Below are 26,902 nucleotides of genomic sequence, written 5' to 3'. Positions count from 1 at the left end.
ATAAACAGTATAACATGAACGTATTAAAAGAGTTAACAATTGTTCAGATTACATTTTAATGTAGTTCGTTTTAAAAAAATCGATCCAGGTAATGGATCTTTTTTAATTGGTCATAGGATATCCACTCTACATATACACGGACTACATAACGGTGCAGATGAATATTATTACATATTAGTGGGTAGGTGTACTGCTCCCCGATGATTAACGACTTGTCTGCTTCGACCGAAGCGTTCTATTTTAAAACAACGTAAGCCGCGTTCCCATTGGTCCATTTTTTTGGTTCGAATTTTGAAGATAATTAATGATGAAGCGGTTTCGGGTAGATATGAGAACTTTAGTCTTAAGTGATGCTACTGTAGTGGGTATTTTTCTTACGGTAAATACACTGTCGTCTAATACTTGTGTTTAAGAACGCTTTTTGTAGGACACCCATGCGTTTATCATTATCTGTTCGTGAGATAATGAATACTTTTTGGTTGTCGGTGCTTTATTTGATTCTCTTAAATCTTTATACTATTACTAGTCAATCTAATGTATGTATATAATAGTGTTGAAGTTCTGCAAAAAAATAATTGTTCAAACTACAATATGAGCATTACAATTCGAATTGATTTTTGGCATAGTGTAGATATTTGAAAGAACGGAGAGTAACTTACGGCAGGTACTTTTGGTCCGTGAAAAACATCAACCTAAGGGTCGTTTACAGGAAAATTCGTAATTAACATTAAACAACGGGGCGCAGCTAGTGATGTTATAATTACAGCTAATCGACAAAAATATTAACAAATTGGACTCAGCCTAAACTATAAAGGTTATATAAGGTAGATATATCCCTATTATAATGTGGGTTTTACATATGGTTATGTTCAGGCCACTCTCAATAATAATAAATCTCTGTCATTCCAACTCTTTGAACTCCTTAAAGTATAAACTTCATTTGAAATGGCTATTAGAGTTTAATCAAAATTGGCTCACCTTATCTGACAATGAATTCAACAAGATAGTTTGATGTTGATCCAGTATTCAGATATCCATGTACTATATAAAGGCAACATCCTACGCTGTATATTGTAGCGTAAGCAAAAAAAAATTTAATCAAATCGATTTGCAGAAAGCGAATCGAAGCAGAAGTGATATGCTAAAAATCTCTTAAGAGATAAATTTTCCTTGTCCTTTATGTAACTAGCTGGTTGGTCAAATATCCTCTTTAGCATTTATAATACCTTAGTAATAAGGGAATATACCGGAGAACGGATAGCGTCCGCAGCGTCCTCTGTACTACTACTACCAACTTCGTTTCTCCAGTTGAGAGAGGCCTTTAGTCCAGTAGTACTGCTATAATATATAGGCTACTGATGATGATGATATAGAACGTATTTTTTTAAATCTAGAAATCATTCTCATTCTCTTATCCACTTCGCAACTTCGAAAGAGATCACTCAAATGCGAGGGGCTTATTTGGCATTATCATCATCACATGAAACCATTACCGGCCCACTACTGAGCAAGGGTCTCCTCCTACAATGAGAAGGGGCTAAGGCCGTGGTCCACCACGCTGGCCCAGTGCGGATTGGCGGACTTCACACACATTTGAACATTATGTAGAAATTTCCGGCATGCAGGTTTCCTCACGATGTTTTCCGTTTCCGTTGCAGCAAGTGATATTTTAATTACTTAAAACGCACGTAACTTTGAAAAGTTAGAACAGCGTGCTGTGATTCGATTTCGGCCCCACGATTTATAATTAAAATATTTGACATACCTACCAAACATGAAAGTTTCTAGCAAAACATTCTGGGATGTTTTTGTTGGCGGTACTATTTATGGCTTCTTGTCAGTTAGCCGTTATCAGTGATTGAACTTAATAAAGAGTCCTTAAGCGATCATACTCGGCCAAACAATTTTCGCTCGTTTACTCGTATCTAGATCTACAGACCTCAATCACATTCTTAGACAAGAATCCAGACAGACATTGCCTACTTCTATTGGGTACCATTCCGTAGTCATTAGCCTAATAATTTCTCAATTGGGCAAACGCAGACCTATTTTGTTTCTAGAAGATATGGAACTTTTGTTCACCGAGCTTATCCAGTGCTGATTGGTGGGCTTATGTAGTGGACTCGGAATCTTAGGTAACCATTATTAGTAAATGCTAGTGAGAATTACCTAAAAAGAATCATAGCATAGAAAAAACCGAAATGACGGGCTATTGCTCTGCGTGTGTACACTATAAATTGCGAGATCTTAAATTCGATTCCCGGTTCGGGCCAGTGAATATTATTGAGTATCTCAACAAAGAAATTATCAATACCAATTCGGAGTTAGGAAATTGGTTTTTTTGGATTATCGGACCCCATTTCTCGGAGAGAACGTCCATTAAGCCAGTCTCGGTTAATATTACTAACGTGTAGTAACGATAGAGAAACGATACTGCTCTGATTCCCTCCCCAAGGTGAGATGATAAGCAGTGAGACATATCGTAGTTATATATATTAAACAATAAAAATCAACATCGCCATCTACTTAGTCCCAACGTAAACGTAGTTATTTTTACTAAGATAACTGATGAATATTTTTATGAATAGTATAATTTGAAGATAAACACATTCATGACCATCACAGAAACAATTTTTCAGTTGTGGGAAGAACCTACAGCGCTGGACTCAGAAAGCAGGGTGCGCCAAGCGTCCGTCAAATATCACCTGCTCTTAAATGTCAGTGTTCTCAAAAGCGTGTGAAGTCTTCCAATACGCACTTGGCTCTTTGATAATGATGGTGATGTCGATAATGAAGACCACGAATAATAGCTAAATTACGCTTTGAGTAGAAATCTACGCCGTCCAGTTAGGTAGCAATACAGACCAGTGGTGCTTAATCAACAATTCAATTACACGTGGAGTCATGCAACTAAGCAAATTTCACAAAAAAAATATTTAATTACAATATTTTATAAAATTTACATAACGTCAGAAAATCGCATTGGACATTTAGTCCATTCGATTTTCTAACTTCTACGTAACGCAATTAAAATAAATTAAGAGTGGTTATCATTCAGTCTCTATCAGTCTATAAATCTGTAATTTATTTGCGTAATATGTTTATTTATGAGCTGACATAATTACTGAGGTTGGTAAGTTATAATAAATAAGGAATAATTAATTATCAACATGTTTTATATTACCTATTTTACCTTTTCTATTCGAAAATTTAATAAAACTCTGTGTGAAAAGTAATGGAATTCTTACTCAGTTCCGCTTGTAGCAATACATGATGAGTTTCCTACCAAGATGGTTAATCTTATTACTTCATAATATCACTAATTACAAAGAAAACTTAATCAGGAAAGTTGTATAAAACTCTTACGCTTACTAGGAGCACATAAAGAAATTGTATTAAAACTATCTATTCACCAGAATCTAAGAAGAACTATAATCTCACTGCACTAGATAATATATTTACTTGCTACTCTACAATCATTACTGCACTTAAAAATCACTCGCGAGCTTCAAGGATTGTTAACCATACCGCTATTAGCATAAGTAGCTACGCGGCGCGATTGTACAGACTGAACTAAAATCGCAATGCATTACAGAAGCGTATTTCGGATGATACCAATTACAATAGGAACGCAAAATCAGTGGCCATCTCATAAATTAAAACTGAAGACAATTTCGGAAACAGTAGGAGACGGCAGCGTAACTTCATACCGCTTTGTTCGCGATCGGCATCAGCAAAACAGAAGGTGAGGCCTTTGTGTCCGGAGTTGTAAATTTTATGAAAAGTGAAATTCCTTTTGAATGCCTCTTCGGGCCATAAATAAACCGGGATTAGAGGAAGGCATTGTTTTTGGCACTTTTGTTCCTCAGAGCCCGCAATCGCATTTGCAAATTACAGCGTTACACTTTTGCTACCTGTCAATGGATTGTGCAAAACTAGCAATGTTCACTTTCATTTTTGGTATAATGGGAATACGGAATTGAAAGAGATTTTTTTATCTAAAGATCCAATCCAAGGTAAAAGTGAAAATCACATGATCTTGGAGAAGTTGAAGCCTGAAGCTAAATCTCCGAGGCAAGTGGGCATGTAGCTACCATATAAAATAACACTATTGAATTTCTACAAAGTACCTAGCTGTCTCTGTGTCAAGACTTATTTTTTTCTGACAATATAGATTGCGCGTATACTATATGGTTAGAAGCGGTGATAGCCTAATGTTTCGGGGGTACCCGCATTCGATCCAAACAATTCGGAGTTCACTACAATGAAGGTAAAAAGCGTGAGGAAACCTGCATGCCTAAGAGTTCTCCATAATGTTACCAAAGACGTGTGAAGTCTAACAAACCGCACTTGGTCAGCGTGGTGGACTACCGTCTTAACCCTCCTCATTCTGAGAGGAGATCCGAGCCATGTAGTGCAATGACTTTATAGTGATGATGGTGATGATATGGGTATTCAGGTATAAAAATGTGTGGTTTCTTCACTTACCAAATTGACTCCGCATCCAGGGGTACAGTGGACTAGGAAGCGACGCATTCGTGTTCGGCGGGGGTTGTTGGGGCGGTGCCTGCTGCGGGTGCATGGACTGCTGGTGCATAGGAGGCATTTGCGTCTGATGCTGCATGTCATCTACTGGGTACATGACATGCTGCTGATGTGGCGGCATCCCGTGCTGGCCCATGTGCTGCTGAGGGTGCATATGGTGGGGCATCTGCTGCGCTTGCTCCAAGGGAGGGCTACCCGGGACTCCTCCCGCCGTCGCTGCTACCGCTTGTAGTTTACACGAGGGATAAACTGCTGGCGTCGGGGGCTGGTGACCGTTGGGCCCGTAGCCGTCGGACTTTGGACCCATATGTCCCATTTGAGTCGGACTGTCAGGTCGATACCCGTTCTGTTCCATTTGTTGATAGTAACCCAATCGATCGTAGGGTGGAAACCTTGGGTATGGCATGCCGGGCGCAGGTTGCGCGGGGTAATGGTGCTGGCCAGGCCTGAGCTGCTGGTCGCAACCTTCCATCTCATGCCCCTGTTGTGGCACGGCGCCGTAGTGGGCGTGCGCCTGCGCGTGGTCATGGCCGCCACCGTTCCTCATGTCTGGCATGTAGGCGTTGGAGAAATATGTCATGCTGTCGCAGTTGTTAGCGCTCATCGCGGGCCCGCAGCCCGCGTGGCTCGCGTCCGTAGCTTCCGTTGCAGGTTTCGGCCGCAAAGGCCGACACTATCACCGTATCAGTCACTACACAAACACTTCGGATTCCATTCACTACACAGCGGCTATTGATCCCACTGTTGGCTCACGATGTGCTTGGGGACGGTGTATCCTCATCAGAAACTCGGCGAATCTGAAAAGAACAGATATTTGCATTTAGTATTGCTATAAATAAATCATTTTTAATTAGTCAGGTAAAAGTCGGCTATCGGCTCAGTATTATTGTTGGCGAGCTTTACCTTAGACATCGCGCATTGCCGACCTGACTGATCGCTACAAAATTATTTGCTTACTGCGGCAGGAACACACATGGAGTTCTAAAATCTCATTAGTTTTATGTAAACGCCTATTAGCGACAACCTGTGTATGATTTGGGCCCCCACATTTCAGATAACTGAGCGGCAAATTATAAAACGCATCTGCAGTACGGAGTTCATCTTTGTCAGGCCAAAAGAAGTAGTTCCCCAAAAATGAGACAGTAATATGAAATAGTGTCACGTCTCGCCCGACACGTGGCTGACCTGCTGTCAGATTCCCGACATTTCCGAGCAGTTGATGGAGCATGAGTGACAACCCAGTACTACCGTCCGACGACATAACTTTACACTGACGTTAATTTGAATGGCGACGAGGGACAAGTGTCACCAAAACTTTACGTTATCGTCAGATCTCAGTCTCACACTACTGGTTTCAAAGAGTACAATTTATGATGTACTTAATAAGATAGCTACTAGAATTTACAAAGTTGTGTGACTAATAAAGTAGAACTATTATAGAATATCTCAAGAAAAAATCTAATTTCAGACAATATCAGCAACGAGCGACGTGTCCGAAGAATATCTTTTATACGAGCGTTCTTGACAACTTCGCTAATGAAAAGAAATTCGGAACATCGTTCCAAAGTCACATTGTTGTTTTTGATATGCTTTATTAAAACTATTTGAAGTAAAAAAATTGTACGGCAGCAGTACAGGAGATTGGTACCCGCCCCTTGAGGCTGACTCAGTTATTTAAAACCCAAAAGCTCAAGCTTCATTAGCGACAGTTAATGATGGCGGCGTCTCTCAAGACAATATGTCGTGCACAGAGGCTATTTGTTATGTAGATCTTGTGAAAATAATCTCGAAATAAACATCTCCTGTGTATATGTATTTCCATTATAATATTGTTAAATTTACGACAAAATAAATATTTGTAAACTACATCTAACATATTCCTTAAAAACTTTTTCGAGTTCAGTTGTTCTTAAAAGTTTTAACGACAGTTTGACATTTAAACTAGTAGGTACTTCATTAAAGGATATCAAATGAAGTAATTTTAAAGTAAAAAGCTATAGTTTCACCGTGAAGCAATCTTTTAGAGGGTGAAGATACAATTGAAAGGTATGCCTATTCGGAAAATTTGCATGTTGAGGGATGGACAATTTAAATTTACGATTTAGCCACCCCCAAGCGGGACGACCCTCGCACTTTTTTAATTTTCAATTTCCATTTACATTCCACAGACTAGTTGAGCCCAATGTACCAAAGTACCCACCTACATATAAAAATATCTTGTTTCATTAAAATTTTCTTCATCAAGATTTATTGTTTTGGGGTAGTTGCAACGATTTACTGAAAAAAAAAAATATTTATACCTACAGTATTCAATCTCTTAAATTTTGATGTAAATATTTACGTTGAGATATTAAACCTGAAGTGAATAAATTAAATCATTATCAACTAGGTACAAAAATATCTACTAAGTATGTTTTCCGCCGCACAGGAATATCATTAGAATTATTATAAAGCGTAATTTATATTCCCGAAACTTCCATAGGCGGTGAATCTGAGACGTGCTTATTAAATTGACCCAGAGTAGTGATGAAATTTAGAGTTATCTTTGGCATTTAAATGTAGGTATGCTTCCAATATTCTTTATAATGTAAAGTATACGTTTGTGCGCGTTTATTTTGGGTTTTTAAAAATCCCGCAGGAGCTCTTTGTTTTACCGGGATAAAATGACCGTCTTAAGTCGCAAAGCAAGCTCATTCTTCGATCAATCAACATTTTCATATAAATTTTGGAGTGTAAAAAAAAATATTATTTTATGTATTCATTAAACCTGAATGTTATCCATGGGATTCTCGACGGATGATGTGGAATGGAAAAATCCTTTTCCAGCAAAAAGCAAAAGCATGATTCCGTGAATCATGCTTTTGGCAGTGGTTGGACCAATCTTCTGGAATATTATGGACTCTATATGTTAAAACATCTGAATAAATAATAAAAGCTGCTGAATTTTCTAAAAAAATCGCTTCGTTATGTAGGCGAAGCTCTAAGTACCTACTAGAGGATTCTAATCTATTTTTTAATCTATGAGGTACATGGACTAATGTTTCTAGTCTGCAATTACGAGTTTGAGATACAATCTCGGAGCGGGGCCCGGTTCATGGAACATGTCTTTAAGCTGACCGACGAGGAAATTAACAGTCTCACGTGCTTTTGATAATTTGATAACCGAGTACGCCACTTTGATTTATTTCACGACTGGCTCTGAGTCAGACGAAGAACGGTGTTCTCATGCCCTTTCGTGAGTCTACTGACCTATGCTGCTGTTTAGGATTATCACCTTTATCACGCAAGTGTTAAGACTATAATTGCGCGCAAAGTTTGAATTTCAAATGCGTTTACGTTATAATTAGTTCGCTACTAGGTTGCCGGAAAAATTATGATTCTTGGAAGGTGTCAAAGGTTAGTTGGACGTGACGTAAGGCATTTTCTTGCAAATAAAAAAGGACACACTTCGTTACTTCTGTTAGTGAGAATGGTTGGTCATTAAATTTTACAGTAGATATATATAATTTATACGTATGAGAAAATAAATATATGGAAATGCCAGTGAATCATACACGTACGTAACCAGAGAGACCATTATATATATAAATATATATAAGCTTCCGTATGAGAGCTTAAACCTATGCTAACTACAATCGGCAAGTCTCGAAAACAGCTCGACCAATTTCAACATATATTCAATTTGATTTATTCGGCCCCTTTTTAGAGTGGTTTAGGATTGATATTCGCTTATAAATAGTTAAAACCAAATGAATAGTTAACAGAGTCTTCTATACAATTAAAAAATAAAATTTATGAAACAAAATAGATGCACTTTTTGACATTTCTAATAAACTCAACAGACGCCAAGCGATCCTCAGATTTTCATTTCCTGAAATTAAAAAAAAAATCTCTGTATCTCTTCTTCGTTATAGGAGCAATATGCGATCAGCTTTACTATCTACGTATTACATAATTAATATATTGCAGCGAACGGATCAAAAATATATGAACACTCGCTTGTTTTAAGATTAATGTAGCCTATTTATTAAAACAAAAAAGCACATTGACTTTAATGAGGAACATCAAATGAAGTGTTAACATCACATAATAGATGTCGCGTCCGACGTTGAATTAATGGTAGATGGCCACCATCGTTTGCGATTACCGAAATAAAGCGCGAATCGTTCTAATTGAAAACTACTCTATGGCAAAGTGGAGTATGCTTATAAGTGCGAGATTCTGGGTTGGTTTTCCAGCGAAAGTCAATTTGAAAATGAATGTATTTCGCTGCGGTACAATCCTTTATTAAATACCAGCTGTTGATAAAAACTAAACCAGCGTTTGATTCCATTTTTAAAACCCCAGGTACCGTTAGTTTTGCCGCGTTAGGTAGACAGCTGAGGTTTGAAGGGTTGTTGCAGGCGGATGAGCACAGGGTGGCACGTTGCAGGATGTAATCCTTGCATGCCCTGCGAAGTGTTGCTCTGTTTATAGGTAATGGTGTTACTTACCATCAGGTGTTCCGTCTGCTTGGTCCGCCAATTATTACAAAAAAAGTAGTTTTCCTAAATCCTTCTATTCTAAGCTACAATGTAGCTTGCATACTTTTCGGTGATATGATGATATGAAAAATGTTGTCAACAAAAGCTGTGAAGCTCTTTTTTCCCATATTTAATGCTCTCTGGTTTTCCTTCGGAAAATAACCTCGGATCGGATTCTTAATGTAATAATATTTTATTATTACATTAAGAGTTTAGCAAGCAAATGTGCCAACAATTGTCAAAATCGGTAAAAAGCCGTAGAGAAGCAAGAAAAGTTTTAACTCTTCTGAAAATTCACGCTTATGGGTTAAAATTTGAATTCAGAGTGACATTTCGTTAGGGACGGATGTAGGCTACGTTTAAGCTACGGAAAAGGTCTTAATTCCCCCGGGAAACTAGAAACACACGACCGAAGTCACGGGCGTCAGCTAGTACATATTAAATAAATCATATTAAAATAAACTGTCTAATAGAGTGGGGACCGAATTAAAAATAATATTAATGTCATTTCGCTAGCGGCGGTCGGTAGTTGTTAATCAAATAACGATCAAAGGGTGTATTTTCGGAAATTCTCAGCGCTTGTATTTATCATTTCCACTATTTGTCAATTAGAGCACTATTGTGGGAGCGTTAAGTGTTTTTGATTTATTTTAAACGTATCGAAGTACAGACACTACAGCGGAAACAAGGGAATTTGTAAAACCAATTTTTGTACGGAGACCAACGAGTCTCAGGAAGCCGCGTAGTTCTCGCAAAAGATATCCAGCAGTGAACCTCGATTTATTATAAAAATAATAATAAAGAATATTTTACAATTTATACTAATATTAACGACTCTGGTGAGTCTAAAGACACCAACAACTTAGTCTGTTTGCCCATAGTTGGCCAAGGTCTCCTACATTCTTTTCAACTCTGTTCTGTTTGTAACTTTCCTAGTCCATTTTTACTTGCATGTAATTATGTTGCCCTAGATAAATACCAGGGCAACAGAGTTACATGCAGGTATCTAATAAGGCATATTGGATTATTGACTATTTCTTGAGGCCATAAGCATTTCGCAAAGTGGTTTGATAAAAAGACTTGTAGAGTATGGCATATTTTCTGCAAAATACGCCTAGCAGTTGAAGTCAATTGGTTGGGACGATGATACATCAAATGCTAGGATATCATAAGGATATGTTTTTATCATAACATATTGGATAATTCACGACCACGCGATTCGAATTGCAGAGTCTGTTGTCAGAGAAATTCCCAACATAACTAGGTAAGTTTAAGAAGTTTGGAAGTCATTAAAAATCTAAAATTTAAATTAAAAACTCCTTCCATCTTCTTATTGCTAACACCAGGTGTCAAAAATACTAGGCAGGTAATATATCAACTAAAGTAACCTTGTAAGTCTGTGTTATAGTAGACAGACCCTGGTAAAAACCTACAGGGAAAACGTAAATTTGAAATGTCACAATTTATTAATTCAGTTTTACGACTGCATATATTTACCAAAAAAGCTAATTTGTCATTTTTTTAAGGTTAATACAATAAATACGAAGCGATATTTTTTCGAAATAACGACGCAGACGCTTGTTTTTATGCCTTTTCCGTTAAATCTTAGGCACCATTTCCTGCGGGCCAGTCAATAAAAATTGACTTCATTTAAATAATGTCATTCCTAATTAGGTACCTAAAACTAATTTAGCATAATATATTTAATACCGTTATCGTATCCAATATCCGAAGGGGCTCAAATTACTACAAGGTTGACTCGATCACGTTTCGATGAAATACGCATACCAACCGAATTATACCTAAAGTGGTGGGTAAGTAAAGTAAGGTGGGTCTATTGATCCCAAACAGCAGAACGAGTAGTAGATCTTTTTGTGACGGAGCTCATCCGGAGTTCTACCGCCATGATTATTTATATGTATTTGAAGGTAGTTAGTTACTTGGTACAGTAATAAGCATGGAACAAACATTATTCCTGACTTGACCTGATCATTACTTAAAGGGAAAAAATTCTACATAACTTTATACATAATTATAGAAGAAGCCTTTATTGCACATACAAATAGAAAGCAAGGTTAAACGATGATACAAAACATATGCACAAAGGCGGCCTTATCGCTTATTACAATTATTGTCATTAAAAATACTTAGTGATAACGATAAAATCAGCAGTTCTTTTGAGATCAAATGATATCACGGATGATATGGCAACAGAAAAAAGGTTTTGTAGCCAGCTCCTTTTCAGACTGGCATTGTTTCCTTCTTTTCTATAATAAAGGGGGCTTGTGCCTATTGATTGGGCTCATGAAGATATTGAATATTAGGTAATTTTGTACTTTTTCGCACTTAATTTGTTTGCTAAATTAACTGATGACTATTGTATAGCCAGGACAAATTTGATAACTAGGTAAGTACTTGAAAATATCATCGACGTTGCTCTGAGCCTGTCCCCCGTAGAGTGCAATAGGTACACATATAGCTCAGATCGGTTTTACTTACCTTAGAAAATTTTACGAGATTTACGTTACTAATTCCCCTGTTTTCTCATCCAAAACTTAGCTGATTCAATTATTATTAGCATGAATGTTCATGGAAGATTATCTCTAGGTTTCTCTTTCTTATATTTGTCTTTGAACATGGCGGTTAAAAAAGGTATATTATTGTTAATTTCAGAGGGTTATATTTTCTAAAGTATTCAAGAAACTTTTATTTTACGAAAAATAAATAATTATTCTAGAGGCATTATCTTGAATGGGAATAGGGGAATGGGAATTTGTATGGAGAATCCCGCCTACACTTTCCTAAAATTAAAATGTTAAACATTTGATGCTAACTGTACTTTCCATGGAAGTCCAGAAGCTGAGCGGAACATAGGCGTAACCATGAGACGTTCATTAATTAGTATTCGGGTCCTTATTAATCTCAATGTTGTTTCTTTAGATCTGTTACTAATTTCTTACACGTATTTATTTAAAGATCTGCTATAACTCTATAAAAATATAATTCGGTTGTTATTACCTTAGGTCTTGAATTATTTCAATTTTAATAGATGGCGCGAAATATTAGTAAGTTCGAAATAAGAGTGAAACCTAGTGGTAGTTATATAAACTATTTCGATTTTATTATGTATTTAAGTTTTTTCTAGTCTTAGGTAAGTAAGTATGGATACCTACCTACCTACCAGTAATTATAAGTTAATACCTAAATAAACTATATTTCAATGCTTTATTTACCTTAAAGCTCGCGAGGAGAATTGGGATACAAAAATAGCTAAGTTATCAAATGGCCAAATTGATTAATTACAATTTCGTAGGAAAACCTATCATTGGCTAGAGTTTGCCTGGTTCACGTACAATTTCTGACGAATAGATATATATTCTAAGTTAAATCTTATATATACTAATATATAAAGCTGAAGAGTTTGTTTGATTGTTTGTTTACTTGAACGCGATGATCTCAAGAACTACTGGTCCGATTTGATAAATTCTTTCAGCGTTGGATAGCCCATTGATCGAGAAAGCTATAGGCTCTATATCACGCTAAGACAATTAAGAGCATAGTACCAATGAAGTATGTTTCAAAATCGGGGGTTCTTTTCCTTTTGAGAGCTTTCGCTGTGTGCGCTGTGTAAACTAAATATTAGTAAATTAAAGTTTAGATAAAAGAACTTGATCAAAGTGGTTCCCCTTTAAAAGTTCTAAAAAAACGTTCTTTTACCGTTATCTAATGCACGGACGAAGTCGCGAGGTACCGCTAGTATTTTCAAACTCAATATTTAAATTTAACAATATTAATCTAACTGCTAACTTTAATGTCTCTAACATATTTTTTTTTTGTCATCTACAATCAGTCGATAGACTATAAGTAGATTTTTTGAAGTTCTTACATTTGAAAGCTCTGCCGTATGACCTTCCAACCCACATTGCGCATATCTATATTAATTTTTGCAATTAACAGTAAGTACTACATACTCGTAACTCTCCAAATTGGTTGAGCCGTTGCGATAGGCCGGCTCGGGCAAACAAACAGATCAACAAAATGTCTAGCTACAGAAAATTAAAAACATTATCTTTGCCTACTACAAAATCCTCTATCATCAACCAAATGAATAAAAAAAATGTTGTAGGCACGAGTACGAAGGTACGACATTTTAAAACCCGTGCAGGTGGCACAGGATAAAAACCCGGATTTTTCGCTGTCAAAAAGTCAGCGATTATTAACTGCCCCCAAGAGTAAATCCGGGGGTAACTGAGCTTGAGTGAAATGCGATGTACCCGCTAATTACGGAACCTAACTTCTAAATTTAATCATACAAGTTGGTATATTCCACCGCGGTTCCATAATTTTTCATGAAAATAATTATGTACATAGCTACCTACTACACGTGACATTGTTTACGTTTACCCACCTTACATCATTTAGGGGAGTGTGCCTTTATAAAAGGGTAAACTTTACATAAAGTGCGTAAAAGCGTTGCTAATATAAATTCACAGGTGCTTATTTTGGTAGGACACAAAATCATATTTTTTACAAAAGCAACGTCATTGTCGTCTCACACCATTGAATGCCAACTTGTAAGTAGGTAAGTATGCACATTTTCCATTAGGTTTAAGAGATTACAGGCCGCGTATTTCAGTAACTAAGATATAACTTAGTAAAAAGTTGTGGTGACATGTTTAATTTCCAAACGTAGGTATAATTTGTATATGAAGTATAATTTAATTATGACCAATACGTATTGCCTGTTTCCACAACAATGCGAGTGCCAGAGCTAGGACGGAGTAGTTTAATTCAAGATAACATTACCTAAGTATCTATCAATTTCTAAATCATTTAAAGTTTCTATTTTAAAAATGGCAGTTATGAACACTTATTTTGGCTCTTGGTTTCTTTTTGACGGGTTTCGGGTTCGATTTCCGGCAGGAGCGATTTAGGGATTTCTGGATTTTATCCGGTTTGCACACCGACAAAGAAGTGCCACTAAGCGATTAAGCATTTCGCAACGATGTTGCGTAGAAACCGATAAGGGTTACTTAATGATCACCTACCAACAGGTGAGATTAAAATCATGGGCTAACTTTGAGTGATATAAAAAAAAAAGTAATTTAAATTTTTAGTTTTTAAAGTTGTTTAGTTGTTTAAAGTTGTTTTTTATCATCCTTATTATAAATTCGAAAATCAATCCAATATCAACGTAATAATTTTAAAACGTAAAATCTTAAATAAATAGTAACACTTTTAATAATATCCATCAATTAAACGTACCTAATTTTATATCAGAGCTGAATTGTACGAACAAATTGAATAGACAAACGCCATTGAAGATACCATGCTACACGGCCAGTGAGGCGCACTGGTATTTTGATAGCGTTTCCGAACTGATTGTGTTCGGTTTGATTAACAGATTCCATTCCATTCGCACTATTCCAAGATAAGTACGTATAGGCATTTGCAAATTATTATTAAAGTATCATATAAATATAGTAAGTCATTTATAAAATACTAAAACTAACACTTGTCTACTCCTATAATCCCATATCCCATGTGTGTTCGTTCGTCTGTTTGTCCCTATTTTATGCCCTTACTAATCAAGAAATCTTCTTAATTTTTGGCATAGAGTTAGTTGAAAGTTCTAAGATTGACATTGACAAACATGGTGAAGCGCTAGCCGTTTCCCTTGACGTGTCAAAGGCTTTTGACCGGGTCTGGCATGAAGGCCTTTTAAATAGGTTACCTAGCTACGGGATACCCACTAGTCTCATCAACTGGATATCTGATTTCCTGAGTGGTCGATCTTTTCGAGTTGTCTTAGATGGCTCCTCGTCAGATCAAATGGCAATCAATGCCGGTGTCCCTCAGGGGTCTGTTCTCTCCGCTACACTTTTTCTGCTTCACATTAATGATCTGTTGAAACCCGGTATCTTTGGGTACGCAGATGATAGCACTGTAACGGAGAGATATATGCCCGGTCCCCGTGCTAGTGGTGCTGAAATTTTAGGACACAGAGAGGCTTTGGTGGAACGCATTAATCTGACCTTAAATGAGGTGTCTGATTGGGGAGACGCCAATTTGGTCAAATTTAATGCTACCAAAACGCAAGCGTGTTTATTTACTACCAAACGGAGTCCATTTCCCCTGACTCCGACTTTCCGAGGTATATCTTTGCCTATTACCGACAGTTTAGAGCTTCTAGGTGTCAATATTTCATCCAACCTCAACTTTGGACAATACATCGAATCCAGGGCAAAAACAGCTGGCAAGAAACTTGGCATCCTCAATAAGGTCAAGCGGTACTTCACGCCTGAACAGCTTCTTACCTTGTACCAGGCTCAAGTTCGATCGTGCATGGAGTACTGTTCCCATTTATGGGATGGCTCTGCCAAGTATCAGCTTGATGCCCTGGATTCGGTTGATCGCCGTGCTAGAAGGCTCATCGGTGACCTAGCCAATAAAAAACTTAAGAGTTTGGAACATCGTCGCAAGGTTGCCTGCCTTTCGGTATTCTATAGGATATATTTCGGAGAGTGTGCTCAAGAACTATTTGATCTAGTTCCCCCCTCGCCTTTTTACCATCGAACCGCGAGGCACCGGAAGGATCTGCATCCCTACGTGGTCGATATACCGCGGACGCGTACGAAGCGCTTCGCATCTTCGTTTCTAATTCGCACCGCTAGGATCTGGAATGCTCTTCCAGCTTCCATTTTCCCCAGTTCTTACAACATTAGTACCTTCAAATCAAGAGTGAATAGGCATCTTCTAGGCAAGCGCGCTCCACCTTAGGCTGCATCATCGCTTACCATCAGGTGTGATTGCAGTCAAGCGCTCGTCTATAAATATAAAAAAAAAAAAAAAAAAAAAAGAGTAACTTAGGCTACTTTCTATCCCAGGAAGATAAAGGTTTTTACGGGATTTGTAAGACACCGTAGCAAACGCGGACAAAGGCGTAAACAACTAAAAAATATACGTCTTGTTTATTTTTTCGTTGGTGTCGTAGCAGTGGCTCCTATAATATTCACCATTATGAAACCATTACCGACACGTACAGAGCATGGTCTCTTAACAGATTACGAAGGGTTTAAGCAGTCCATCACGCTGGCCAAGTGCGGATTAGTAGACTTTACACGCCTTTTGAGAATGTTATAAAGGATTCTCAGCCATGCAGGTTTCCTCACGATGTTACCCTTCACCGTTACAGCAAGTGTTATTTTAATTGTTCACAGCCACTGGCGTTTTGACCAGGATGTGGATAAAGGAAGTAAGTTGCCATATAATCGAAAAATCCTTCGCATTTATGAGTTATACAGAAATTTTAGGGTAGGCAGTGCTCGTTCCTCGGGCGTCTGACAAAGCCAACAAGAGGGACCTGCCGTGGTGGTTTTTAGTTTGGGTATACGCCCTTTAGAGGGGGAGTCCTACATAGCCTCCATCCTGCCCAAGGGTCGGAGGCAGCAATAAAGCTTTCCCACCACGCCACAAAAAAAAAATGGTAGGCAGTGCTTTTGTGCATGTATGAAGTGCACGCCAACTTTGAAGTGCGTCCTGGGTATCTAACTCGGTCCCATGAAATGGAATCCTACCAACTGAACTGAAATGGTCACCATTTAAACAACGGCAGTCTACAACTAACAACAATAGGTAAATATTCGTAGGCATAGTTGGAGGTGTTTGCAGTTGGAACGATCGCGCTGTCGCCGTACTTAGTTATTATTGGTGTTTAATTAACATAGCTCTCGTGCCGACTAATTGTTATATCGCGCAGGCTGATTTATTGCGTTACCTCTGTAATTGCATGCTGTGAACTTTGTGGGCGTGCGCGGGACAATGGAAACGTTGTTTAGCCGCAAGAAATAGGCTGTTAATTTATCTAGGCAACCTACGTTCAGCGTTATCATCAGGTCTAGTGGGAGCTATCGGTCGTGGTTAGTTACCACCCTACCGACAAATAAATAAAAAAAAATTATACTACGACAATACACACATTGCCATCTAGCCCCAAAGTAAGCGTAGCTTGTGTTAGGGAAACTCATCTTAGTGATGAATATTTTTATTTTTTATGAATAATATACATAAATAATTATAATATACAGATAAACACCCAGAAACTGAAAAACATTCATGTTCATCAAACAATCATTTTCGCCGTCAAAGACGTATCTACCGCTTAGCGATTTAACGTTACGATGTCAGAATGAGACCGATAAGGGTCATAAGTTTCATAAGACATATTATATGATTTTGACAGCCGATTGGCGCAGTGCGCAGCGATCCTGCTTCCTGAGTTAAAGGCCGTGGGTTCGATTCCCACAACTGGAAAATGTTTGTGTAATGAACATTAATGTTCTTCATTGTCTGGGTGTTTATCTGAAGTGTAAGTACATATTTATATACATTATTCATAAAAATAGATATTAGCTATCTTAGAACCCCAAACATAAGCTATGCTTAATTTGGGCTAAATGGCAATGTATGGATTGTCGTAGCTATATTGTATATTTATTTTTTTAACTTCATACTCCTAACATTGCAAAAAATCATGTCCAGGAAAAACAAAAACAAATCACAACAGCAAACTTGATTTATTCGGTACAAAAAATAGTCTATGTGCTATTCCAGATTATAATCTATCCCTGTACCAAATTCATCCAGTTTCGTTTAGCCGTTTTGACGTAATTGAGAAACAAACATCCATCCAAAGTTTCGCATTCATGATACCTAGTAGTAATATTAGGTAAACACCTGTCAGCTATATTGGTAATAAACGGGTCAGAAGGCTACCGTGCTATCCGGGCGCGGGCGTTGATAACCCAAATAGGTAGTTGAAACTCCAGGCTCGCACTGAGAACTTTTTGACAGATAAAATCCATCTTCCACAATTTTTGTACCTTCCGAAATTCATAATCTGCCCTACCAACAACAAGAGAATTTTACATACGTCTACTTGAATTAAAACTGATTATTTTGGCCGAAGCAGTTCTTTTCTCCTTTTTGGGAGTTTTAATTTTTATTATAGAAAACTACTAAAAGAAGCATTCAAAAATTTTAAATCAACGCCATCTATCACACTTTAAGTGAATTCTGTCTTGGAGCGACATCTATGCGTCTCTGTATGTACTACTACGAAAGGTGGGCCATGCGGTCAAACTTTTGATAAAACTGCGTTCAACAACTTTGTTGAACGAAAACTTCCATCTATTTTAAAGAAGTGTAAAGTAAAAATATAAATTTGTTCCTTAACATGCCTTAAACGAAATAGTAAATATTTAGTGCACGGATAGTTTTAGTCCTTTAATATCCAAATAAAATAAAAAATGCTTATTTTAGTTATTAAGTTTTAACACTTAGGTATTTAAAGTAAGGATAAATTGCTTTGAGTAACAGCTTTCCAAACTTCTTTAAACAATATTTTTTTGACATATGCAAACGATTAAAACTTTTTGTTACATTTTAAATGGTTTAACTATTGCAGAAGAAACCCTAAGTTAGGTTTTTTTTAATATTATACGGTCAAAAATTATCACTTACTTGATGTGTAATAGCGACATCTATAGTCGAGTAGCACAACTTTGAGTGATATACTAAAAAATCTTTTCGTTAGTAGATGGCGCTGCCCTATTGTCCGATTAAATTATCAATTTTTAGTGCTAAATGATTACTAAATTATTATGTTGCAAACTATAAATTAATTAATTAACCTACTTACGAACATACTACTAATAGTAGTAATACTTTCAGATAAACCTATTTTATTATGGTAATATAGAATTCAAATCCAATAAGATTATTTGTTTGCCTTTATTGTACCTATTCGAAACTCCATTAACAAAATTAATTTTCTAATAAGTATGTTTTTACCTCCTACTAGATAAACAAAGCCGTACCTATTGGATTTTTCTTACATATGGCAAGTAAACTAGTAAATAATTATGGAGTTACAAAGCAAAAACTTGTGATTAACTTAAATAATTAAAGAATCAGAGGCTTATCATTTGCATAATAGTGATAGGTTAATCTGCCATAAAATACTCCATTAAATCAATCAATCGCAGTCGAATAACGATACTGGCCACTGCTGCACTAAATGCGTCTCGAAACCGTAGGGATTGTCCATAAACACCAGCATGGGCAAATTGGTTGTTGATAGAAGAAGATGGTAGTAGTTGCAGAAAGTCTCACATAAGCACTTTTGAAACGTGAAGTCTGTCTGTTTGTAGCAACTCTACCAACGGTTCGGAAATTAGATTCTACGAAGAAGAAGGCGGCAACACCTCAGCATTTTTTTGTTGCTCGCTGCAAATTAATTCCAGTAAGTATCTACTTATCAAAATTAATATCACTACTACATTTCAACTACTAATTCATGCTACATTTAAATAGGTATATTAACGAGCACCTAACTAACCAACAAAGCAAACTAATAGGATGTCTTGACTGAGATGACAGCAAAGGTAGTGAGTGAATCAGGATATTACTTACGTAGATACTTTTTTTTATTTTATAAGTATTATATTAAGGTTCTTATAAAGCAGGTGGTTTATGCAAAGACGCCACTCGTTATTTTGTTACCTGTATTGGTATCAAACCTACCTAGTTTCAAATGACTGCAAGCTGTTTATAGGAATATTAAGGTTTTATTATGAACGTTTGAAGCGGTGAAAACGCATTGGGTAGGAGCTCGACCTCACTTTCGGGGGGCGCAGTTCGAATCCCACCTCAAACTTTTCTAAGTTATGTGCGTTTTAAGTAATTAAAACCACTTGCTTCCACTCTACACTTGGTAAAGTAAAACACCGTGAGGAAACCTGCATGCCTGAGAGTTCTACATTACGTTCTCAAGGGTCAACATGGTGGACTACGGCCTTAACACCTTCTCTTTGTGGGAGGATACCCTTTCTCTATAGTGGGTCGGTAATGGGTTAATTTGATGATGGTGATGATGAACATTTAGATGGTAGATAGATAACGTTGCCATAAGCGGTGATAGCCTAGTAAGAATTCAGCTTACTTTTGGGGACCGAGTTCGAATCTTTTCTAGATGCGTTTTAATCAATTTAACTTGCTTCAACGGTGAAGGAAAACATAGCGAGGAAACTGGCATGCCTGAGAGTTCTCCAAAATGTTCTCAAAGTCGTGTGAAGTACATCAATACGCACTGTAATGGGTTGATATGACGATGATGATAACTATGTTGCTTGCGAAGGCCACGGGGTTATTTAGGTACACATAAGTGGGTCTCAATTGATGTACCTATGGGATAAAATATGTTTTATAAATCAATAGTTAACAAGCCGACCTAAACGTTTTTATTTAGGATTGTAGTTACTTATTGGCCAAACCATTTTAGTCGGTGGGTATCAATTACATACCTAGCTAGTAGCTACATATATCAGATTTCATCACAATACTATCCGCAATTTTGCAAAGCTTAACGCAGAACTTTTAATACTCTCTGAATAGAATAATTTAAAAATCTAAATTCAATTTTGGAATTCCAAACCGTACAACAAAAAGAAAGGTAGGGATGGGACGGAATGAGAATCGCCGCGTCTGTCGAGATTTTTTGCGCGATTTTTTCGACGTTATTATTATGAGAAAAAATGCGGAGTCAGTAAAGCGGAACGTGGGGTGGGGGACTGACGAGGGTTCCCGGTTTGATTGAAGCGGGAGGGGGCGGGGCGGTGACGTCACGTTCTCATAATAGGCCGTGCCGCTCAGTGATGGCCGCCGTTTATCAAGAATGAGTGTTAGTCTGCACTTGGAGTTTTATTAGACGCGCATTTGATAACACGTCACAAACCCAATATTGGTCTTCATCTCAAGTCGCTAATATATTATCTTTATGCTTCCAAAACTGTCCACACAATCGGTACGTTTCTATTTAAATATATACCTACTGTTATTTATTGGTGCAAATTTATGTTGATTAAATTAAGAATTTGCTAATAATAAGCAAAATTTTTTAAATATTTCCTAATTATATTGCACATTTTTCATAGCATTAAGAAAAACCACTTTATAACCAACTAAAAACTTGTGAATTTAAATAATCTAGGTAGGTAAGTAACCAAATGAAGTAATTAGTATACTAAGATTAGGTACCTAGTTATATCTTAATTAAGTTTCATGCATTCTTAACAAAGAGTTAAGATTTTAAGTAATTTAGCATCTTTAAAGTAGACAGATTATGGTATTTTGTATATAACACTGTGTACCTACCTACCTATTTTTTGTTACCTATCAAAGTACTGTGAGTGGTAACAAAAATATAACTAGATCAAATTTTTCAAAATTACACTATTTCTTTCTTAAAAATGTCTAGTAAGTAAATAGGTTTGTAGGATTCTGTATAATTTGTATTTTCGTCCATTATGTAGGCACTTGGCGAAACGTTTGGAAAACTAGGTCCAATGTTAAAAAAAATAACACAATAATAAGTTTGTTAATCTCACTCAGGCATGGCTCATAAAAGCAAAACAAAGTCAAGGTGCGTGAGGATGGGCGGAGCGTCGCGTGACAGCGCGCAGTTATCGTGGGAACACCTCGCCGCACGGCACATCACTAGCTACGCCTATTGCTGACTGGAGCTTACCTCTAATTTATGCATAAGCATTGATAATAATCATAATCCAAAGTGAAGCTCTGACCTAAAAACTTAAACGAACAAAAAATATCATTAATTAATTTAAAGGGACACATCACTATAAGCTACGAACGGCTATAGCTCATTGGACTGGGCCTCTCATAATTGCATAATAATTGGTTAAAATCACAACGCAATGAGAAGCTCTGACCTGAGAACTTAACCGAACAAAAAGTATTATACATTAATGTAAAGGGACACATCACTATAAACTACTTACGGTTATAGCTCATTGGACTGGGTTTCTAGATAATGCATAATAGTTGGTTAAAATGATTAAAATCAGTACGCAAAGAGAAGCTCTGACCTAAAAACTTACAAAACATATGAATAACTAAATCCATGCAAAGTTTCACAATGCTAGCTAATTCATTGGCTGCCTGGATTATAATGTAATTTAAGCATAATATTTGGTAATAATCCAAACTCACGACGTAAAACGCATAAATAAATTTCCTTTCTCAATTTAAAGACTGACTGGCTACGTCTAATTATCGGATGTAGACTGGAGTATCACATCTAATTACTGCATAAGTATTAGTAACTAATAAGAAGAAATACCTACTATTAAACATCATCCAGAAGTAAAAACTTGAACTGGTCTCAAAACTTAAACAAAAAATCGCAATTAAACAAACAAATTAAGAGAGAACAAAATAAGCTACATTAGAGCCCCTGTCCGTTATATTTAAACCTTCTTCCGTTCAAATTTATTAGCCTGAGAGCAAAAGTGGATCTATAACTGACGAAGGAACTAAATCATAAAAACATTATAATCTACCTAGAATGGATAATAGCACCGAGATCTACATCGTACTTATCTGATTTTCTACGGTTTCAGGTCAGTCTAAGGTTAAATGTTTAAAAGTCAGAATGACCTGATCACAATTTGGTTTTAGGCAATGGTTCAAACTTTAAATAAACGCAAAATAAAAATATCTTGTCCAAATATTAGAACAGAACGTGTCAACCGTTGTGACTAACAACATCGAAGTAATGTAACCTGATAGGAAAACTCAAAGTCATTTTGCGAGCGATGGAGAGATTTATTCGGGTTTGAGTGTGGCGAAATTATATAAGAGCTGGAGGAGACAGGTTCAACCGGTTATAAAGCTGTAGTAGGTGGGGGTAGGTAGGAGGGCTGTTGAAAGTGGGGTTTTCCTGCTAGTTGTTGGCATCGGAACGTGTATGCCAACAAGTGGGGTATTCATCAGCTTTCATCATCATCCTCAGTATATACAGGCTGGGCCTGTGGCCAGTTTATAAGCCCTGTGTCTTATCTCACATATGATATAGGGAACTAGAGCGATGACCCACCAAGCCGTTCCAATGTGGTCAGGCGGACTTTAAAAGACTTTTTTTATAACATGCAGTGATAATAACTAGATTAATGGCTTAACATCAATATTGCTATCTAAATCATATGTAGGGTCAGTATTAACTATAAGTATATCAGTCGGCCTGGATAGCTTTTTTAAAACCCGAAGGGACTCTTTAATTTTCCGGTTTAAAAGGCAAATTAGGTCAATTTATATTCAGAGTTTAATACTGGTCTTGGTAACAAATAAACAAACACACTCTATCTTTCGCATTTGTTATATTGTAAGCTGTTCCTTAATTATATATATTAAACTCTCCCATGGAATTGCCATTATAGTGTAAAATGTAGCAAGTTCTTAATCATCTCTAAGTACCTACTAAACATTTAATAACCGACTTTAACCACTTGTTAGCACCTCAATGCCTAACAATCTATTGTCCAGTCTTCAAAGCTGTTCGCAGTGTTTCTATCATCTTTGGCCATTACCTCTCACTTTACCCATACTCATAGATAAACACTAGCGTATACCCACATTGAAAATAGACACAAACCTTATTAGTTACTTAGTACATAATACCATAAACAAGATGGGTACGTTCCAATATGGGCCTACTCATTTTCCATAGATACTATCATAGAGGCGACCTTATTAACTCAAATAGTGTTTTTAAGAATTAAAAACTTCGCTGTAAACCAAATAAAATGGAAGGTTATCGGGAACTTAAATTTCCTATGTAAATATTAATGGAATGATAAAAGACAACTTAATGACATTGTGCTACAACTGTGTTTCAGACTTGGCCTGCATATGCAAAGGAACTCTAACAACGTCTTTACCATTCCGGTTTCCGAAAATGGAGTCCCAAAGATATTCTTAGTGACAAGGTTTTTTGGAAGCATCCGGGTACGGTTTCATCTCTCACAAGACATATAAATGAATGTCAAAATGTTAATAATTGATGTTGGAAAATACCAACTGCAGAGTTTCTTGCCGGCTTCTTTTCGGTAGAATCTGCTTTCCGAACCGATGGTAGAGTCACTACATACAAACAGAATTGATGTTTCAAAAGTGCATAGAACTTTAGCTAAGCCTACCTACCTATAATAAATGAATTTCAAATTTTAAATTATTTAATGCACTGATCAATTTGTAAAATCTTATTTAATTAATCACCTCTTATATATATATAGCAATTCTAAAATTATAAGCAAAACCGTTAATTTAAGAAAAATATAATATTCAAAATTAAATATTTCAGATATCGCAGCACGATACATAAACATTTTATGTTTTTCTTTTATTTAAGCTGAATTCATTAGTATTTTATAAATGTAATGGAGAAAATTCTAACTATAAAATATATTTAATAGTCAAACAAATATGTTATTTTTTTAAATAAATTTAAAACGTTGTCATTGCCAAGTATTTGCGTAAAGTATTTTAGTTATTTATGAATTTATATTTAACCTTCATAATATTTTGACTATTTGATGAAATTCATTTAATACTTAATATGAGAGTTTAGGTAAATTTTTTGTTGATTTGAAATTAAATTGTCGAAGTATAGTAACTTTAGCAAAAAAGGTTATATTCAGACAAACCTTATATTAAACAGCACAGGGATTTCTGGGCTCTTGAGGAAAACTAAAGTATATCTCGCTTATCTACTTCGTGGTAGAAATGCTGGAGTGCCGAAAGAGCGGATTGAGGTGACGTTTTTTTTTTCTTCAATTAGGCTACTATCGGGCAAGTAAAGAAAGGGTATGTAAAAAAAAAGTGATCTGACCTACTGCGTAAGGAAGGGAATCTAAACTGATTGATTTAAAACTATTCAGAACCCAATAATATTTATCTTTATTTATACCACATGGCATTAAATTGTATTAATGATTAGACACGTAATGGGTGTTCAAATAACGAAAGCAAACAAATTAAACAATTTAAGGCAGACTTATTTTAAGGCGTTATTTGCTCAGGTGCGACCGGTAATAGAGCCGACGGCCGGAACGACGAATAATGTCGTAATAAGCACCTTCAGTAAAAGTGTGAATAATTTCTTATAAATGTAACGTTAATTATATCATTGCGTTTCAAAAGACGCAAAAATGCCGCGCTACTGCCGCTTAAGGTAACGTAGCAAGTGTAGCAAAAGAATATTCCATAATGTTCTACAACAACAGCGTGTGAAGACTACCAATCCGCACTTGGCCATCTTGGTAAACTATGGCCTAAACCCTTCTGATTCTAATGTGTTGATGATCATGATGGAGATGATATTATTATTAGGTTTACGGTATAAATTGTAAAACAAATTCTTCGTACAGTGTGTGTTGCCACTCAATGACTTATTATACTCAAAAACCTAGTTTCTTAATATTTGAATAATTATGTAAGTCAGATATTGGACCATGGATATACCAACCTATATATCTTTATTATATATCGATTATATCTGGAACAGAACCAGTGATAGGTACATTATGTATGTGAGACTCACCGAGTTGAAAACCTGAAATGCCACATAGCTTGGAGGTCTGTTGAAAGTTGGAGTCCCGAGGTTTTCCAACGCGACCTCGCACGGAAAAACAAAATATTGTTAGACCCCCAGGGTACCAAGTGAACAGGCAACATTAAACGCGTCGCAGCGACATTGACAGAGATAAACTAGAAACAATTAGCACAAGAAGGTGCAACTTGAAAATCCGTCACTCATAAGATAATTGATTCGAACTTAGAATGTTCCAGTGAGAGATAGCAGGCTTAAAAAAACGCCGACAGTAAAAAAGAGCCAAACAAATCACGCAAATCGGCCAAGAACGCTGGAGAAGTCTACAAAGCACCGAAATTAAAACCTCCGTCTTTTTTTGGGAGTTAGCTAAAAAGTGTCAGTGCAAAGTGGAACGAATCAACCAGTTAAGGCCGAGCACGGGGCTTCTAATAACGATAATGATGCGTGCTGGTGGGCGCCGTAAATGATGTGTAATCTGACCATTATGCAACTTTGTATGCGGCCCGTAAGATCGTTTTACACCGGTGCTAATTTTTAAGTTATCTGTATTAAAATCTTGTTTTTTCATTACGTTCATTAGATTGATGTTTTCATTTGCGTTTTGTTTTTCCTTGTGTTATGTAGGTGCTGTCGTGTGGTGTGGAGTCGCCACACCACACGACAGCACCATCCAATGCTGCGCGATTCACCAGTTTTTCATACTTGTGGCTTTAAAGTTACAAGAAAAATTTACATTTCCTATTCTATGTGTCAATTGTAAACAAGCTATTGGTACTGCATTATAATAACTTAATAAAAATAGGTAGAATTTTGTTTTTATTTGTAATATAATTGTTTTTGATTGCTTTCCAATTATTAGATCCTGGATTTTGGTTTCGCTACCGTGACTAAAGGTGAACAAGATGTTTAAATATTGGCTCTGAGTTCTATTTGTATTGGACTTCCAGCTTATTTTGAGTTTCTTTAAAAAATCAAATAAAAACACTTAGTTCGAAGTCGAACGTTACAGACATGTTAATGTAATAAATTGGGCTCAAGATATAAAACTGTTATTAACTGTATAACCTAATAAAGACAATAGGTTAAGGTCAATGCCACCTCACCTATTAAACAAGATAGCATTATAAAGTACCCAATGTAAGGCAAGTCGATCAATTATAAGATTATAAATGCGAAAGTGTATTCGTTTATTTGTCCCTATTTTACGTGCTAACTTATCAACCAATCGAATTTATATTTGGCATACCGTTAGTTGAAAAACAGAGAGACTTTTTATACCAGCAAACAAACGGTTCCTACGGGATTTATTAGTTAACGTTATGCCCGCGTTCTTATTATAAATATCTTAACTTTATCGATCTTAAAT

The 26,902-nt window shown here is 36.5% G+C and overlaps 1 protein-coding gene across 2 annotated transcripts in view; it reads right to left on the bottom strand.

Annotated features, from left to right (window-relative positions):
• LOC120626912 (homeotic protein antennapedia-like) overlaps positions 1-26,902 on the bottom strand; it is a 277,765-nt gene that overhangs the window by 16,306 nt on the left and 234,557 nt on the right. For both annotated transcript variants that reach the window (XM_039894704.1, XM_039894703.1), the window contains exon 2: positions 4,489-5,342. In XM_039894704.1, coding sequence (XP_039750638.1) covers positions 4,489-5,149 — 661 coding nt within the window. In that variant the 5' untranslated portion in view covers positions 5,150-5,342. The remainder of the gene's footprint in view (positions 1-4,488; positions 5,343-26,902) is intronic.

The sequence above is a fragment of the Pararge aegeria genome, chromosome 10, assembly GCF_905163445.1.
Source record: "Pararge aegeria chromosome 10, ilParAegt1.1, whole genome shotgun sequence".
NCBI classification, from domain to species: domain Eukaryota; kingdom Metazoa; phylum Arthropoda; class Insecta; order Lepidoptera; family Nymphalidae; genus Pararge; species Pararge aegeria.
The sequence above is the reverse complement of the archived record's forward strand: the minus strand, read 5'-3'. Positions and strand labels throughout refer to the sequence as shown.